Below are 16564 nucleotides of genomic sequence, written 5' to 3' on the forward strand. Positions count from 1 at the left end.
TCACGGCCACGACACTATTTGGTACCCGCAGCCTCAACTTCTGCTAACATACCTCACTACGACTAGCTGGCCGTAACACGATAAAGCCCCTTAGGTAAAACACCTTCCTCTAGCATTTAAAGTACTCCCCGCCCACTCTACAGATCACCTGTCCATTGGCAAGCTGAGTATGAGCTCCGTCGGTGACAACTATTTCAAGATCAGTTCTGGTATGATTTCAAAGATAAGTACGACTTAGTTTCTTACTGCGCGGTGTAGTGACAACAGCAACATCCATAGACTTGTACTCGTCGGTTTCGGTGCACTGAATCCATCTCCAGGAGATGGTCTGGCCGCCGGGGAAGCCCAACTCGGTGGTGCGGTGTCTCAAAGCCCATTCGACATCCCCTTTGCTAACGCGCTGAGTATTTGATCTATGGGCGCCCCAGCACCATGTAGTTTCGGCGGCTACAATGAGTTGCGCGCCGAGAAGTGGTAAGATGGCAGCCTTCATTTTGTGACTTGGGCCGAGTTTTACTGGGACTGGGTGTTGTCTCTATAATTCCGTCTATCTTCGGTATGTGATGCTCGGATGGAACTGAGGATTTGAATGCTGATAGGTAATTTCGTGTGACCTACCTCTTCTCGTGACAGATATTGTGGGCTTTTTATCTTTACCATGACTGGAACCCAAGTGGTCCAAGTAAGTTATCAATGTCGGAGCTAATATTAAGGCAAAGTTTGTTCAACGGCGTTGTCGAAGCCGACGTTAGATGTAAATCGTTTTTGAAGAGTGCGGGCCACCTCCCGTCGGCTCATCTGAAGAGAGTTCTAGCAACTGGGCCTTCTAGTTGAAGGACACAACCTACTGCGTAGTAGAATGAAGAGCGGTGTCAATCGCCATAACGCACGAGTCAGACACTAGAAGGCGGATGGCTAAGTAGAGTAAGGGCGGTGGCTCCTGCAAGGAAATAATATGCGTGCGCCTTGGAAAGCGACAGATTATTTGGAAATCCTGCCCTTTGCAACCAAGTGGGATGCCGACGGCGTTTTGCGCAGAACAACCGCATGGGCCCAAGCAGAGTCCGTCATAGCTACAGCACGTATCCCAAGAAAAGATCCGATCCTAGTCTGAAGGGTCTTGGATGTGGCTTCTGCAATCTTAGTACCCCGCGAGTCCCCTTCTTGTCGCCATTCACCTGCGATGGCAGCATCGAGGTCATGTTTGGCAGGGAGGGGCTCAATGATGGGTCGATGCGCCTCTGTGGACCCAAGGACTACTTTGACAAAAGCAAGGATGGACTTTGAAAGCAATCTTTCTGATTCCATTCAAACATATCGGTACGTAAAGCTGGAATCATGGGAGGTCTTCTTTCTTACTGGGGCCACAGGGTAAGTCGTTTTGCTTCCACATGCAGCCAAGCTATCTTCGAAGGAAGAAGCATAAGAAATTGTCACCATACCGACTGGCTCAACTGGTGCATCTCGAATCAAACGGGAGTGTCCGAAAATTATCTCATTCATTTGGCCTGAGAAGAAGGCAGACAAGTCAGTGATTGACATAACAGAGAACACTGACTCGAAACTCCTCGGAGTGGAATGTGGTCTTTCACCGCCAATGGGCTCGAACATCGAATTCAGTATCGACGGTACGGTCACTGGAACCTTCCCCGGCGATTCTACAAACCCATTGTCGTGATGCTGACGACTACAGGTTTCGTGCAATTCCTTGACCAAGGAATTCTCTTCACCTCTGAGCTCCACGGAATCTTTCTCCCGTCCAAATCACTCGATCGCGTTATGCCTATCCATGCTAGAGATAGCAAGGGCAAACACGTTGGCCTCGACGTGGTCTGCAATGCAACAGAACTGTTTTACGAGGACAAGGAAGAAGAGAGCAGCGGAACGACTATGATCACGTTCGGGCAGGTTGATCATGCTCTTTTGAAAGATTTGAAGGAGTATATGGAGAAGAACGATTTGCAAGTCATGGAGTGTGAGCAGTCATTCTATGACTACAAAAAGGGCAAATCAACGACCGGGTTCATGCCCATGATTTGGGTCTGAAGCTATAGCTTCGGACTAATTATCGCCTAACTTTGACTGAGGTTTTGCAAAGCGTTGAGCTCGCCGCTTGCGTTCCCCTTACTGAGATGCGAAATGGGGTTGTTTGTAAGTTTTTTACAATTATCACAGAGTCGATACTTGTGAACGGTTTGGCAGACACTGATCTAGATGACTTCGTATAACCATTAAACCAACTTTGGGCCTACTTCTCATCTCTTATCCCTATATGCCCTTCAAACTCTCTACCATGAGAAAAGAATACTCCAGTAGCTGCAACGTGTCCTCGAACCATATTATCCTGCAACTCGACACTCGGCACCGCTTAAAGCTATCTGTCATCCGCCTCAGAGTGGCCGTAGTTTTGGATCGGCGGTGCTGGATAAGATGCGTAACCCGGACCTAGAAGCACCGGTAGGAGCTCACTAGCAGCAAAGGCAGTAGTCAGCAATCTGTCTGAACGTGTTTCTCTCTTGTCTTTAGTGGAAGCTAACAAGCATGCACGGGTACGTACTCTTGTCGTTGAAGTTCCAGTTGGAGTCAGCGAGATTGTAGATGCCAGGGTTGACAATATTGACGATGGAGGCTCCCGTGCATCCAGCATTCCTGTAGGTGTGTTAGTGAAATGAGTCGTACAGAATAGCTAGAGGGCATGCGTAGTACTAAGAAACACTTACTCCCAGATAGTGCAAGAAGTTCCCGCATCAGGCCCAAGCGATGAAACAACGTCGTTGAAGCCGTTGCCCAAATCGTCTAGATGCAGCCTGACTTTAGCAATAATTCCCATTCCTTGCCGTGATCACACCCTGGATGAGTATCAACTTACAGCATTGGCCGGTGTTGGACTCCAAGTTCTGGCAACGGCCGGAGAAGTTGGCGTCGGAACAGATGTACAAGTGCGTAATGGCCTGAACCGTATCGCCCTTGGGGTTGCCGACGCTGTCGACGGGGATGTTGACGGGTCCGTTGTCTTCATCTCGGGGGATCACGCCGGCGAAGGCGGCGGTGACCAGGGTGGCAATGGTGAGAACGGACTGCATTTCGGCTTTGTCGTTGACAGAGATAGTGGGAAATATCAATGAGGCTAGAGACTATGCTTGAAACTGTAAGAGCAGATGCTGGCTGTGGACGATTAGGTACTCAAGGGGAATGGGTGTGACACGGAGAGGTTAATATACCTCCCAAGATCTCATCTTCACTAGCTTTTCTTGGAAAAGATCTCATCGCGACCAATACCACTTTGAGCCCCCAAGGGTTGGATCTTGAGTCTAGACCGAACACCCCAAAGTTGCCGTTTCCAGTCTGGACGAAGCTACGGAAGTTCCAATATCGGCGCTGACTTGCATTCCATACCTGGAACAGCTTCCTTTCTTGACTCCGGCTACCATACTTGCGCTGACTTGCATCCAGTATTCGGAGTCGCGCATGATCTATGCTCTAGGGTATCGAGTCATTTCTTATGTCCGTATAGCCTGCTTACGATTCTGTGGCACCTGCCACCTGCGGGTGAACTCCCCTCTGTTATGGTATTGTGAGAAACCTGACAAAGTGGCCTCGGGCCTCGCTAAAGAAGTATCATTTTCCAACTCAGTCTTGAAAAGGAGAAATTGATGACCATGTGCGGTTGGCGTCCAGGCTGATAGTTTTGAGACTGTCCAAGCCATAGTTCGATCGTCAGCTGGCGCTCAATACAGTGTACGAGTTATGCCAGTGACTACCCGATTCAAGCGACATCGTAGAGCTTACAGTGAAGCAACTTCCTGTAGAGCCAATTGCGCATGTACCTAATTTATGTCTCATGCCGCTATAACTTGGGTTCTAGCAAGCTCTCAAAGAACTATTCGTACTTTGATCTGGCCAAGTCTATAGGCCAAGGCGAACCATGTAGATTATGGGCAGGTTCAGGGCCCAAGTCAAGACGCACGGCTTGCATGAAAATGTAGCTGGATTGGCGATGCCTTTCTTGGCTTCGGAAAAGGTCATCAGGACAAGCCTTTTGGGGAAATGATGATTCTGACTGGCCACCTAGTAGGATATTGAGCTGGATAATGTTCCACAAAGGGGACAACACTGTAACATTAATTCACATAAGCAACCGGCTATCTCAACACGTGTGATGACAACACGAAACTGTCTCTTATCCCCTCTCGCTCATGCATGGCGATAGTGACGGTTCATATGCACTGTGACCCTCACTTCTTCGGGAAGGTCGGTCTAACCGTGCCGCATGCAACTCAAATACCCGGCACGGGGTAAGAGGCATCAGATCCGAAGACCAATGTCACATATGGGCAGGAAATCACGGATGTAATCTGGGATATCATTTGATTCGGCCGCGTTTTGTTGTACTGGTGTGCCCGTGTATGCATTCATGAACATTTGAGCCGGCTGACGGACCAAGGCAGCCTCGAGACGGCAAAGATCACGACGTGGATGCTCGGTTCTGTCCCAGCCTGCTTCTATCGCCTGCAGAGTCGTATACACTCAGCTACCTACTGCAAGTCTTTTTTGGAGTCCTGTAGTCAGATACAGGATTCGACTCACCTCTCTCTACTTGGCTTCTTCTTCTCGAGCGATTTGGAATGACTCGAACGGCAAGCACATAGGGACAAGCCTACACATAAATGCGAAGACTGGGCGGTCAGTCTGAGTTCAAGAAAGAACAATAGAAACACATCCCTCACGTCCAACGATCGAGCTTTACAGTGTGCTTGCACTTGCAGGGACCTGTATTCCCAATATCAACCTGCTTTACACCTCATTGACCGCGAAACTCTAATGTATGATGCCATGCATCAAAAGGTTTCAGCCGAATGCATATAATTAGTTATGCTTATATATAGACTAGGGTGTTCCTGTGAGCGACTTGGGAGAATTCGTAAAAAGCTCAACAACAAACTCAGAAATGCAGAGAAAAAGCAAAAGGATAACCATCCGCGTGATGCATCCGCCGGTAATCGAAACCGGGTCCCTTGCTAACCAGGTGTTAGAATGGAAGGCAAGGATGATAACCACTACACTACAGATGCGGATGTTGGTGTTCGGGAAACACCGGGATTGTTGCCGGGAGGACGCAAAAGGCCACATATGTAGCTAGTTTATTCCACATCCGTGTCTTTGTCGTGGGATCCACAACATGCAGGCTTTGGAAGTCATTTCATTGAGGCGGGCGATGGGGAAGGACGCTTTACACGGACACCCTTGGGTTCCTAACATGAAGGCACATCACCCTTTATCAACTCTTGAACGTATTTGATGGGACTAGCCATCATTTGATCAAGATTTTTTGATTCGTGAAATTCCAGTCAAATTTGACGGCTGATCAGTTGGTCCATGTTCTCCTCGGCTGATTGTCCTACTCAGAGGCAGGCTCATCCGCCAAGTCAACCTGAAAAACACCCTTCGAGAACCTCACAACCAAGTCCCTTGCCTCCGTCTCTGGATCCTCGACATTCCATCTCTCCTTGTCCGTTTCCCATGTAAACTTCGTTATCCGACGGCTCTTGCCATCATCTCCTGCAGGCTCGACCGTGATCTTGCCTAGAGTGTATCCAGTCCAACTCCGGGCAAAGACGACGCTCTCCTCGCCGTCCTTCTCGAGGTGGACAATGACCCAGCGGTCGTCCATATCCTGTGGTGTGAATCCCTTCTTCATGCGCTCCCACCCATCTGCGGGAATGATGCGTGCCTCGTCCCAGCTCGATGACGCCGGCTTCGAGGGCTCCCACTTTGCGTTATCGTCGCTCATTGTTTTGGTAGATTCCTCGGCAGTGCGGGGTTGTACAGTGCAAATCTGTCGGATGTCGCACGCAAGTATTGATTGAAATTTGACGAAATGGTTCAGGGTGGGAATTCGACGAAGTTGGGCGATGGAATACTGGCCCAAAAGCTGCACGACCTCAGATATATGTAGCTTGGATTGACTAGGCTTCTGCCTGCTCCAGTCTGAGTTTCCCCTCCTCGTTGCCTGCTGATATTGACGCTTGTCCCCAAGCTCTCTTACGAGATGACTCAGACGAGGCATTCTTGTCAGCTTCAACCAGCTTGTCTGCATCTTGCCGTCACAATTGGTCAACGCCTGCCATGCAAAGAAAAACCGGCTACTTGTTCAGCCTTGATGGCCAGAGTGATGATAGCCTATCACTGAATTATGAAGCCGCGACCAAAGACGAGTCCAAGCTTACTGAAGATCTCCCTGGAAGCTTGTTTTTGCGCAGCCCGACAATCCAGGGGCCACTGGCGCGGTTTTAGTCATCAACTATTCGGTGCATCCATAGCTAATCCGTCAAGAGACCAGACTGAATCTATGGGCTCTTGGCAACATCTTCTGTTCATCCGGGAATTCGTCAGCTTATTGTCCGAGGATGCCTTCCAATGGCCATCTCTTCGACTTGTTATCAGCATCGGATCCGGCGATTGTGAGGTCGACGTCAAAGGCGCGAGTCTGTAGACTTCATTAGCGTTGTAGATTTGGCGAGAAAGACGCCTGAACTCGACGAGGCTTCAGGCCCCGTTCTAGAAGAGACACAGCTCCAAGGGCTGCCGCCACGGCGAATCCCCTTTTGATCTTGGGCAATGGCCATAGCTCCAGGAGCACGATGGGTGTTCGCGAAGACGGATGTTTTTTGTCCTGAATGACTGGGACTAACGGCGACCTCAGACTGTCTCGGTAAGCCCTCTCTTTGGTTCCCGACGACCTGGGTTCTTTAGCGTCGCTATCCAGGCGTCCAGGCCTTTCCAAGCACGGCCTTTCCACAGACCGTGAGAAAGGACGGGAAATAGTCCCTTATTACATCGGTGCTGGCTCGACTCACTTATGGCCTGAGACAGGCACAGCTGCCATGCCAAATGCGGGCGACCTCGTCCGGAAACGGGCCGCTGTGATCTAGCCAGTCTCTAGTAGTCAGCACCGCCTGGAATGGCGTTAGGTCTGGTCAAAGCGCTCGAGCATTTTAGCTTCGTAGGCCACGCGAGATGTGTTAGTCGTCGCCTCGCCGCACAAAGGGTCGATAGTCTCTTGGTGGCGTTAGAGATATCGTCCATCGGTAGCCCCGCGGTCACAATGAATATCCCAAAGAGGTGGACGGTAGTATGAATGAGTAGAACCAGACATAAAATCGGACGAGAAGACCATGGGAAGTGTTTCCAAAGACCAAGAGTATCGACTCCAATTCAATCCTTCTCTAGTATCCAGGGTCTCTACGAACCGTTTATTCTTTTCAACATGGGTATCTCTTCGTTGACCACGTTTCTTCTTTCATCCACGTTCTTTCTCCAAGCCCTTGCCGCGCCTGCCAATGCCGGCCCAACGGTTACGATCGCCTCCGGTGTCGTGATTGGCACCACGGCCCAACCCGCATCAGCAACCGGAACCGCCAATGCCTACATGGGAATCCCATTTGCCAAGTCTCCCCCAGAACGGTTCTCTCCTCCCCAGGCCGCGGATGCATGGTCGTCTCCACTGTCGGCTCAAGCTTTCAAGCCAGCATGTATCCAACAATTCGCCGAGAAGGGCAACGCCCAAACGTTGCAGAAGGCCTATTTCGGAAACCCAGCTGGGTCTCTTACCGATGAGAGTGAGGACTGCTTGTACCTCAACGTCTTCACTCCTACGGGTACAACATCTACCAGCAAGAAGGCTGTTATGTTTTGGCTGTTTCCCGGTAACCTTCAGTTTGGCACTGCTAGTCTGCCCATCTACGACGGTAGCTCGCTTGCTGTCTCTCAAGATGTTGTAGTGGTCACGATCAACTACCGCACCAACAGTAAGGGCTCTTTACTCATGACTAGTCACCAGCCGTGCTAACCAGATACTCTAGTCTTTGGCTTCTCCAACTCTCCTGAGATTGCCACTGGATCTCAGAACTCGGGGTACCTTGACCAGCGTTTCGCTCTTCAATGGGTGCAGAGCAACATCGCTCAGTTCGGCGGTGACCCTTCACGCGTCACCATCTTTGGAGAGTCTGCTGGTGGTGAATCTGTGAAGCAGCTCCTCGCCAACCCACCCAGCCCTCTTCCCTTCTCGGCTGCCATCATGGAGTCACAGCAGTCCCTCCTTGTGGGTTCCGGCTCCGACAGTTACTCCAAGGTCCTGAAGAACTTCAACTGCGCCGACATCAAGTGCCTTCGTCAGGTCTCGGCCACAGATATCAAGGCATACATTGAAGCCCAGTCCCTCGTTTTCCCTCCCGTCAACGGTGATGGTACATCCATCAACGACGTCCGCAACAGCATCTCTTCCAAGAAGTGGCCCAAGATCCCCGTCATCATGGGTACCACCCTCAACGAGGCCCGCGTCTTCCTCGCTGTGGAGGGCTTGAATGACGGAGCCTCTGCCATGAGTTCGGTGCTCTCCCAGATCGGTATTACCTCTGCTATCACAAAGGCCGCCATTACGACCTCCTACGCCGCAAAGGCTATCAACGATCCCTACGTTCTCGCCGACAGAATCATGACCGACGCTATCTTCACTTGCACAACATCTACCTTGGCAAGCTACCTCGCCATCAACGGCTACACTGCCTACCGCTACCGCTACGATCCGGTCTTCGCGTCTACTAGCATCTTCGCCAACCCAGGCTCCTACCACACTAGCGAGATCCCCTCCGTCTTTGGCACATACCCCGCCTACAGCAAGTGGGGTTCAGCGACTGCGCAACAGACGAAGCTCAGTTCCTATATGCAGGGCGTCTGGGGCGGCTTCGCCAAGAACCCCAACGGCGGTGTCGGATGGCCCAAGATCGGAAGCGCTCTTGGCTTTGAGTTGGGACTCTTAGGCTCTGGTTCGTCGAGTGGTGTGACGGTGTCGGCAACTCTTGCGGCAGATTACGCCTGCGCTATATACGCGCCGTTTACGGAAGCCGCCGGTTTTTCTTACTGATTTCCTTGAATTTGAGTGGAGTTTGGAGTTTAAAAGGGTTCAAAGAATGGGAAAGGGCAGTCTACATACGATGTCTCGTTGATAGGAGAATTGATAAAGGACACAATAATGAGATGTCGTTTGAAATTCTTTTCTGTAAATATTGTCATAACGTCCTTCGCTTAGGTTAGTCTACTTGTCTTTCAAAGCATTTCCAGCCAAATACAAAGACTTGAACACTATGACTGTAGTGGCAGTTACATACAATTCACCGAGTCCTTTCCATCGGCCAATATCAATCAAAATTCCTCAGACCTATCAAGAATGATTCTAAAGTTAGTGAGTAAAGTAAAAAGTGACTCACAGTTATTTTTAATAAATGATTACGATTAAGAACTAAACAGAGATAGTAGAGGCGATGTTAGGTGTGCACCCACAATCATTTCCATTTATAATTAGACTGGGCAATATGTAATAGTCTTATTTATACGTGAATCATATAACTACTTGGATTGAAATTGTCTCGGATGATTACTTAGATAGTTTTGGTCTATCGACGTTGTTGCCTCTGAGTTTATATACAACCGTCGTTCCATGGACGTTATCTGACGGGGTTTGCCCCTTTAAATCTCTCGACCTCTTTCAGCCATCAGATCTAGAACCAATGAAATCTACTCCAGCAGCCTCCTCAGGTCATTTTCTTCATCAGAGATGGCTTCTATAATAGCCATAGCGATCCTTCTCTCTCCTTTACGAGCTACTCTTTTTCGCCGCTCTATCGTCTTCCATTTCCATGAGCCCGAGGCTTGAACTTCGCTCAAAAACAAATGCCCATCCTTTATAGTTCGGTTAATGAGAAGATATCTCCGATCTCGAGGTAGAGGTAGTCCATTCATCTCTGTGTCTGAACAAGATCGATGTCGTAACGGATAGACGAGTGGTGATCTGAAAGTGCCGGTGGAGATAATGGGCGTGGAGATGAAGCGGATGTTTGAGCGAAGTTGTCAATGTTGGTATCCCAAGATGTTGTGCAGTATTTATGCGCCAGGTGGTCGGAAGATGCTACTGGGCTTGACAGTTGGTTAAAGACATGCCCCTCGTAGTCAGTTATGACCCTGGGGGGTCTTATGGCTCGCGTATAGTCATCGTAATGGAAAGTGGTGCCGTATTCAGGCATATATACGCTTCGGGGACGCAAAAGATCAAGACCATATTGTTCCTGTCTTTCGTTATGAGAACAAAGCGGCGCCATCTCCGAAGAAAGGGGGTCCCAGCGTTGGGAGACGATGCTGGATAACGGCATAGCGCATCTCCAACTGGCGTTCATATTGACCGAAGATATGTATGGCTAGTATTTTGACGTTCCTTGACCTCATGTCAGTCTGTGTTTGGTAGAGTATACCAGCACTGCGGAATCATTTGTCATGTACCGTCTATCCTGCAAGTATGCCTTGGCGCAGTGTTCCAAGTCTCCGTCGAAGCTAATGGTCGGACAGTGCAGTCTTGTGGACAAAGATAGCGCGGTTGGAACATGGCTATTGCACAATTAAGATTGTAAGGTTGGGCAAGTGAGTGGCAGTGGGGTTAGTTATGGGTGGATGCAAGGGCAATTCAATATCTGAGTACATTGCCCATGCCCGGAGGTTTATCGCCAGAAGTTATACTTAATTGAGGCTACCTCTGTGAGGCAACAAACAGCCATAGCTTTCGCCTATTGATGAGACAACTTGGGGATTTCCCAACGCCTTGTTGTGGGTATTTTCCTGATGTCGGCTCATGCCATTCGATGTCAAGGTTTCCCATGTCTGTCCATCGTCAACAAATCTCGCACTTGGCTTAGAGCACGCTGCTAGGCAGTTCTCTTCCGTCTTTGGGATGGCCTTTGGGGCTCCCTGTCCGGCAATCAAGTTAAGGTTCCGTCGCCGATCCAAGCTGAGCTGAGCGGGGCCTTTCGATTCAGCCAGCCTAAGGTTATACATCGGTTTATGAGAGATAAATCCTCATTGGAAGACAGCGGAGATTTGAGCGGGCCGAGGGCCTTGCAAGTTTTCCAAAATCGTGGAATAAACTAGTGAGGGGGTGTTTCTATGAAGGCTTGAAGTCAAGCACGCCTTCTCAGCTTAAGGTCTGTGATAGGATGGCTTCTGAGCGAATGCTCGTGGGGCGGCGGATAAGACAACACGACTTGGGAGACATGGGAAAGTTTACCATCACTGAAATCCCATGCCATCGCTGCATGCAATTTCACCGAACAACTGACAAAGTACTTGAAAAGAACGACACAGTGGCACGTAGAACTATTGATCCGCTTCTGCCGGAGGCAGAGATGAGACATGCGTTCTAGGACTACTAACAGGCATCGGATCCCACTTATTGGCAACCATGATCATCTCAGCTGCATGCAAGCTTTCACTTTCTTTCTCGGAATTGCGTGATTTGGCTTCTTCAAGATATGTTTCAAGCTGTACGTATCAAATGTCACATGACTGAATAAGACTGGTGATCTGAATACGAAAACCAGTGATAGTCATAAAAGACTGGAGTTTCTGAGCCGAGGGAGAATAGAGGTGTCGTTCCAACCGAGAGTCCATAGTACCTTCATCATGCAATTGTCCAAGGCTATCCCCGAATACGATACTGTTATTGTTAGATTCGCAGCCTTAACTTCTCCCAACATACCTCACTACCACTAGCTGGCCGTAACACGCTTCTTCTTCCACCCCGGCAGGCTTGTTATCTCCTTTGTGTAGTTCTCGGCGTAGGCTGATTACTAACGCCTACCTATCCTGGTTTAACGACACAATTACCATCTTTCTATTATTTTTCGTGGAATCTGGCACACTTATTTAACTTAATGCGAATTAGAGTCTCTGTGATAGATTCGAGTAGAGCCTAAAACATTATGCGAAATCTTACATTAAGGCCATGCCTGAAGCTTTGCAAGATGTTGGATAGTTAGCGACAAAGCCTGTTGCTATGGCGGCCTGCTTTTGAAGTGCAACCGGGGCTTCCACCGCTGTGGTAAATTCGCGGCTTCATTTCAGCTTTGCAGAGGAGCTCGACCTGGCTGGTTTTCTCATGTGCTTTAGGAGCACAAACTCCTGTAGCGGTAGAGTAGCTAGCGACAAACTTGTTAGACTAGAATCTACTTCTGTGTCGTCAATTCCTTTGAAGTACCTTTTTCCCCTTTCCTGTTCTTCTTTACCCCGTTCAACGTCGTCTCGTTGCAGTGGGCGGCATAAGAGGCGACAGAGTACAGGTATTTTGGCATGACCAGCTAGTTGCCCCTCCTCATAGCCTCAACGTGATCCTTCACCACCGTTGAAGTCCTCGACCTTACTGAAACAGCTTTGGCTGTAATGAACCAACATCTACCTTAGATGACTGTTTCATCGTTTTGGTTGTCCCTACCCAAAAGCTTTCTCCTGGCAAAAAGTTGTCCACTTTGTGTCAACCGCCCATTGTGACATGCCTATCATGAACAAAAGGCAGTGCCGCCAAGTCATTTCATAACAAACGACATTCAGTTAGGACAAGACTTTGTTCGAGACAAAGACTCGCAATGAAGACGCAGCATTTAACAAGCTCGAAGCTGCCAACTTCGTAAACTTGCCCGCTCAATTCACATTACCCTACAAACCAAACCAGCAACTAACATATCTTCAGTGTTCCCAATCGCATCACAATGGCTCAATCATATTTCGAAAGCAATATTGCCACCACCGCCCTGAAGGATCAACTCAGAGCGGTGCAAGCTAAGAACGCCCCTAAGAAGCCCGAATGGGCCAGTTCTCACCAAAATGAGCAGCCAGTGTCGACCAAAGAACCTCGACCGCTGCGCCTCGTCGAGAAGTACAACAAAGACAAAGCTAACTCTTCGACCAATCAGAAGACCCCGGATTCCCATAACACAAGCGCTCAGACGGCCGATATCTCCGCCGAAACCCCATACTGCAGCGGCGCTATCCAGAGCGACTTGCCGATCCAGATGGTTGACGCCGAGAATGGACAACAGCTCCCGGCGCATTCTCATCGACAGAACTCAGAGCACCTCTATGTCCACGAGGACGCGAGTACTGATCATGTAACTGACCAAGGTAGGCAGCTAACCGAGGATGGAGAACTGCCGCCAATCAAGACATTCTGGGAGAAGGTCGAGTCTGCGCTGTACCTCTACCAGTTGCGAACCCATGGCGACAATGAGGAGCACCCCTTCTACCGTGCTAGGGCCAAGGCTTTCTCCATGCATAAAGCAGTTGGCATCTTTGCAGGGTTTTCAGCGAGTCTGTTCTTTTCAGTCGGGATATATCTCGCCAGAGATAACATTCAACCTCCCCTGAATCTCCCCTTTATGTTCACCTGGATCGCTTTCAGCGGTATTGTAGTCCTCTGGGCCATGGTGGCTATCATTCTGATCCAATGGTCTAAAAGAGGACTCAAGCACGACTTGGAGGTTGCCAGAATGAGAGACGCTTTCAATACCACCACTGTTGGGGATGCTGCTTCAGAGGGATGTTTCGTGAATGGTGTGCGTTACGAGGGCGAGCAGCGTCCCAAGCCGGACTCCATCACGAATGAAGCTATCCAGCAAGCAAATGGTCGAGAAGCCCCGGAGGTTTCTGATTCTAGTGCGCACTCAAGTCTTGACGTCATCCGTGAGTCGAAAGGAAACTGGGCTAACAGCACAAAGGAGGAGTTATCGAAGTTGCCTGGAACACCAGAGTAAGAGCGTGCTTGGATCGGTGATCGTTGACAGGGTGAATAGGATATAGAATTTGTTAGAAGAATGACTACGCGATTGGCACACATAAATTTCCTTTTTTCATCCCATGTTGCAGCTAATACTCAAGAGACCCGGAAAAATGGTCTCCGATATCTGCTTTGGAACCTAGAGATTACCTTGTTATTCAGGCAGAGTAACGAGTGTGCCAGAAACCCTAATCTTCCATGGGCTTGCATACATCAGTAAATACTTCCTGTAATCTTTCGACGATGGGCAGGCGCGTTCGGCCTGTTATTGGGGTTCCGCTGGGGAAGGAGCATTCTTGGCAACGACTTACAAGCCTTGGACGACGTCGAGACGGAGTGGACTGCAATAGTCAGACCACGCAAGTTCCGAAGAACTTGACTCATCAATTGCCGGATGTTTCTGTACGGCCCGAGGTTATTTCTCCAGATTGTTGATCACCCCGTAGTTGCATATGTTTTGCCCACTTTCCTGCCTGACCACGTGTCTGAGAGATGATGGGCATCATAAAGTTTAAACGGATCGATTTGAGGTTGTCCAAATGCGGAAAACCTATTTGAGACATGAAAATAAACATTGAATTGGGTTACTGTAACTGGGATGCTGGAATGGAGGATGATTGCTGATGGCAACTCAACATTCCTGGGGTGGTTTGACCTTGAGTCAATGTGGTGCAGGATTTAACCACAGGCATCTCTTTCTTGTCTTCTCTTTTTCCTGACGATAACTTCACCTTCTTCAATTGTGGAAGCCGCCCGGTCTTTCCTTCCCTCTGGGAGAAAAAACTTGCTCACCGCGGACCCGTGGTGTTGTGGGTGCCTGGAGGCAGACGCGTCTTCAACCTTTGGACCGCGTCAACCTTTCCACCCAGAACAACATGGAATAAGACTTTCCTTCTCACAAAGCCAGCACTCTCTTTTTGCCATAGCCACACGGCTTTTCCTTTCGTTTGTCAAAGTTCTAGGCTATTCCTTCCTTCCCACAACATCCTCTTTGTCATTCATTTTCCGTCACTCTCTTTTTTCCGAATACCCTCACTTGGAGGAATCGTCACAAAGCATTCACATCCGCGAGCAAAGAATGTCGCTGCCACCGCAGGCCTCTTTCAGCTCTGCCACGACTGCGGTCGCCAGTCGTGAAGCGGCATACCCTTCTGTGGAGGAATTCACCTCCTTCAAGCTGCCGAACAAGCCGAGAATCATCAAGACTCTCACTGGCGATGACATCTCAGACCTTTCCGATGAGCCGGACAGTGCGCCTTGCCCTGCGATGAACCCCTCGACGCCCATTCCTCCTTCTCCCATGTCTTCGGAGGAGTCTGATCGGGTCATCGACCTCAATTATACTCCGCGCACCGTCCGAGGCAAGAGCATGATCTTGCCTCAACACCCTCTCAGCGGCAAAGCCAAATCTCCTCGCTGGCCCTTCCAGAACGCGACACCCCGCACCTCGACTATGGTGCCCATTGTCCCAAGCTTCACTGGAACTTCCAGCCGATTCGACCACTACCCTACAGACGATTGCAATCCAGCGGTTGAGATCAGTGTCACTGAGTCCCTAGACGAGTTTCAGATCAACCATCCCAACGGTCGCTTGCTTGCGTCTCACCCTCAAGGCCTCTCTGTTCACGAGACTGGACGCAACCTAACCGGTCGCAACTTGGCCAATATTCCCACCCTAGTCGAGCAGCTTCACCAGGATGCTCAATCAAGCAAGGCTATCCCTTCCAAGCACCGACAGAGACCCTTCAAAGTCTTGTACCGCCGTTGCCAGAGCTCTCAGCTCCTCAACCTTCAGCTCCTCCGACGCCGCCAGGACAAGCGAAAGAAGAACTTTGAGACCGACACCACTTGGTATCAGCGCATCAGTCTCGATGATAATATCTATGTCGGGTCCGTCGTCCTTACTCTCTTCTTCGTCACCCAGACGGTTGTCTCCATCACTGTCAGTTTGACCATGGTAGCTTCCCAGATGAGCATCCCTTACTTCGTCGTTGTCTGGGTCATGGTGAGCCTCATCGTCATGATCTTCACTGTGGTTATGAGCCTTCAAATGCGCTCTTTCCGCAAGAAGACCAACGCTCTTATTGACGATGAGAAACGAGTTCGCTCGACTACATTCCCCAAGCTCTCTCATGAGGGTCATCTTCACCTGCCTGCCGACGCTGCAGAAATTGCTCATCGCCGTCAGATTGCCGCCGCCCTTGCGAATGAGCAAGCTCATGCAGGCAGCTCGACCGAAGAGTCCGAGAAAAGTTCCGATGGAACCGTTGTCGATCAGGTCACCCAGCCGCCCGCCGTGTTCGACCCTTTCGCTCCGGCTATGCCCCGCGACACCAGCAGCGTCTACCTCTCAGCCAGCGGCACTTCACCCCAGGGAATTCAGGATTCCAACGACACAGCTTGGCAGAACGTTGACCTTGCGGCAGTCGGAAACTCCCGCACTAGCTCCATGACGGCTGTCGTCCCTGCGGCTCCTGCCAACCTTCCGGCGAGCAACCAGAGATCGAGCTGCTAGGATCGGTGCGAGTTCCGGATGCAACCTTACGGCAGAATTCCCATAATGAGATATATTTGAGGAGCCAGCCTTCGGTGTTTTGGGAGTTCCTGTTAGGGAAAGGACATGGAACTTTTGACAAGGGAGTCTGGATGGAACATGGAACGGCGATTGATTTGTGAAGATACCCCCTACCGCACGGAGGTGCAAACGGTTACGGTTTATTCGAGGTTTTGATGTAGGAATATGGTTCAATAAGCTCTAGGCAAGGCATTCAGACATGACTTTCAAACGCTTGTGCATCTTTCGTCTCGCGCCGCCTTTCTCGTGAGCTTGTCGGTGCATAATGAAGATTTTTGTTCCGCTTCCTCATCCGCACTTCTTGGCCCAGAATGAGACGATCTGCGTGATCAACCTAC

General features: G+C 49.9%; 7 protein-coding genes across 7 annotated transcripts; 4 read left to right on the forward strand and 3 right to left on the reverse strand.

The window, feature by feature from the left end:
* Nucleotides 1-109: 109 nt before the first annotated feature.
* On the reverse strand, nucleotides 110-493 carry CPAR01_00238 (uncharacterized protein; the record flags this gene model as incomplete). Its single annotated transcript, XM_060484531.1, has 2 exons — nucleotides 110-189; nucleotides 247-493. 2 exons carry the CDS (start codon nucleotides 491-493, stop codon nucleotides 110-112), a joined length of 327 nt encoding a protein of 108 aa, XP_060355388.1.
* A 1104-nt stretch (nucleotides 494-1597) lies between these two features.
* CPAR01_00239 (uncharacterized protein) lies at nucleotides 1598-2046 on the forward strand (the record flags this gene model as incomplete). Its single annotated transcript, XM_060484532.1, has 2 exons — nucleotides 1598-1628; nucleotides 1694-2046. The coding sequence occupies 2 exons, from the start codon at nucleotides 1598-1600 to the stop codon at nucleotides 2044-2046; spliced, it is 384 nt and encodes a 127-aa protein (XP_060355389.1).
* Nucleotides 2047-2374: 328 nt separating this feature from the next.
* Nucleotides 2375-3083, reverse strand: CPAR01_00240 (uncharacterized protein; the record flags this gene model as incomplete). Its single annotated transcript, XM_060484533.1, has 4 exons — nucleotides 2375-2445; nucleotides 2558-2649; nucleotides 2721-2811; nucleotides 2870-3083. The coding sequence occupies 4 exons, from the start codon at nucleotides 3081-3083 to the stop codon at nucleotides 2375-2377; spliced, it is 468 nt and encodes a 155-aa protein (XP_060355390.1).
* Nucleotides 3084-5398: 2315 nt separating this feature from the next.
* Nucleotides 5399-5791, reverse strand: CPAR01_00241 (uncharacterized protein; the record flags this gene model as incomplete). The annotated part of the gene is made up of 1 exon (XM_060484534.1): nucleotides 5399-5791. One exon carries the CDS (start codon nucleotides 5789-5791, stop codon nucleotides 5399-5401), a length of 393 nt encoding a protein of 130 aa, XP_060355391.1.
* A 1476-nt stretch (nucleotides 5792-7267) lies between these two features.
* Nucleotides 7268-8923, forward strand: CPAR01_00242 (carboxylesterase; the record flags this gene model as incomplete). Its single annotated transcript, XM_060484535.1, has 2 exons — nucleotides 7268-7808; nucleotides 7863-8923. The coding sequence occupies 2 exons, from the start codon at nucleotides 7268-7270 to the stop codon at nucleotides 8921-8923; spliced, it is 1602 nt and encodes a 533-aa protein (XP_060355392.1).
* A 3664-nt stretch (nucleotides 8924-12587) lies between these two features.
* CPAR01_00243 (uncharacterized protein) lies at nucleotides 12588-13628 on the forward strand (the record flags this gene model as incomplete). The annotated part of the gene is made up of 1 exon (XM_060484536.1): nucleotides 12588-13628. One exon carries the CDS (start codon nucleotides 12588-12590, stop codon nucleotides 13626-13628), a length of 1041 nt encoding a protein of 346 aa, XP_060355393.1.
* A 1101-nt stretch (nucleotides 13629-14729) lies between these two features.
* CPAR01_00244 (uncharacterized protein) lies at nucleotides 14730-16166 on the forward strand (the record flags this gene model as incomplete). The annotated part of the gene is made up of 1 exon (XM_060484537.1): nucleotides 14730-16166. The coding sequence occupies one exon, from the start codon at nucleotides 14730-14732 to the stop codon at nucleotides 16164-16166; it is 1437 nt and encodes a 478-aa protein (XP_060355394.1).
* Nucleotides 16167-16564: the final 398 nt, after the last annotated feature.

The sequence above is a fragment of the Colletotrichum paranaense genome, assembly GCF_030867605.1.
Source record: "Colletotrichum paranaense strain IMI 384185 chromosome Unknown Scaffold_1.1, whole genome shotgun sequence".
Classification (NCBI taxonomy): Eukaryota; Fungi; Ascomycota; class Sordariomycetes; order Glomerellales; family Glomerellaceae; genus Colletotrichum; species Colletotrichum paranaense.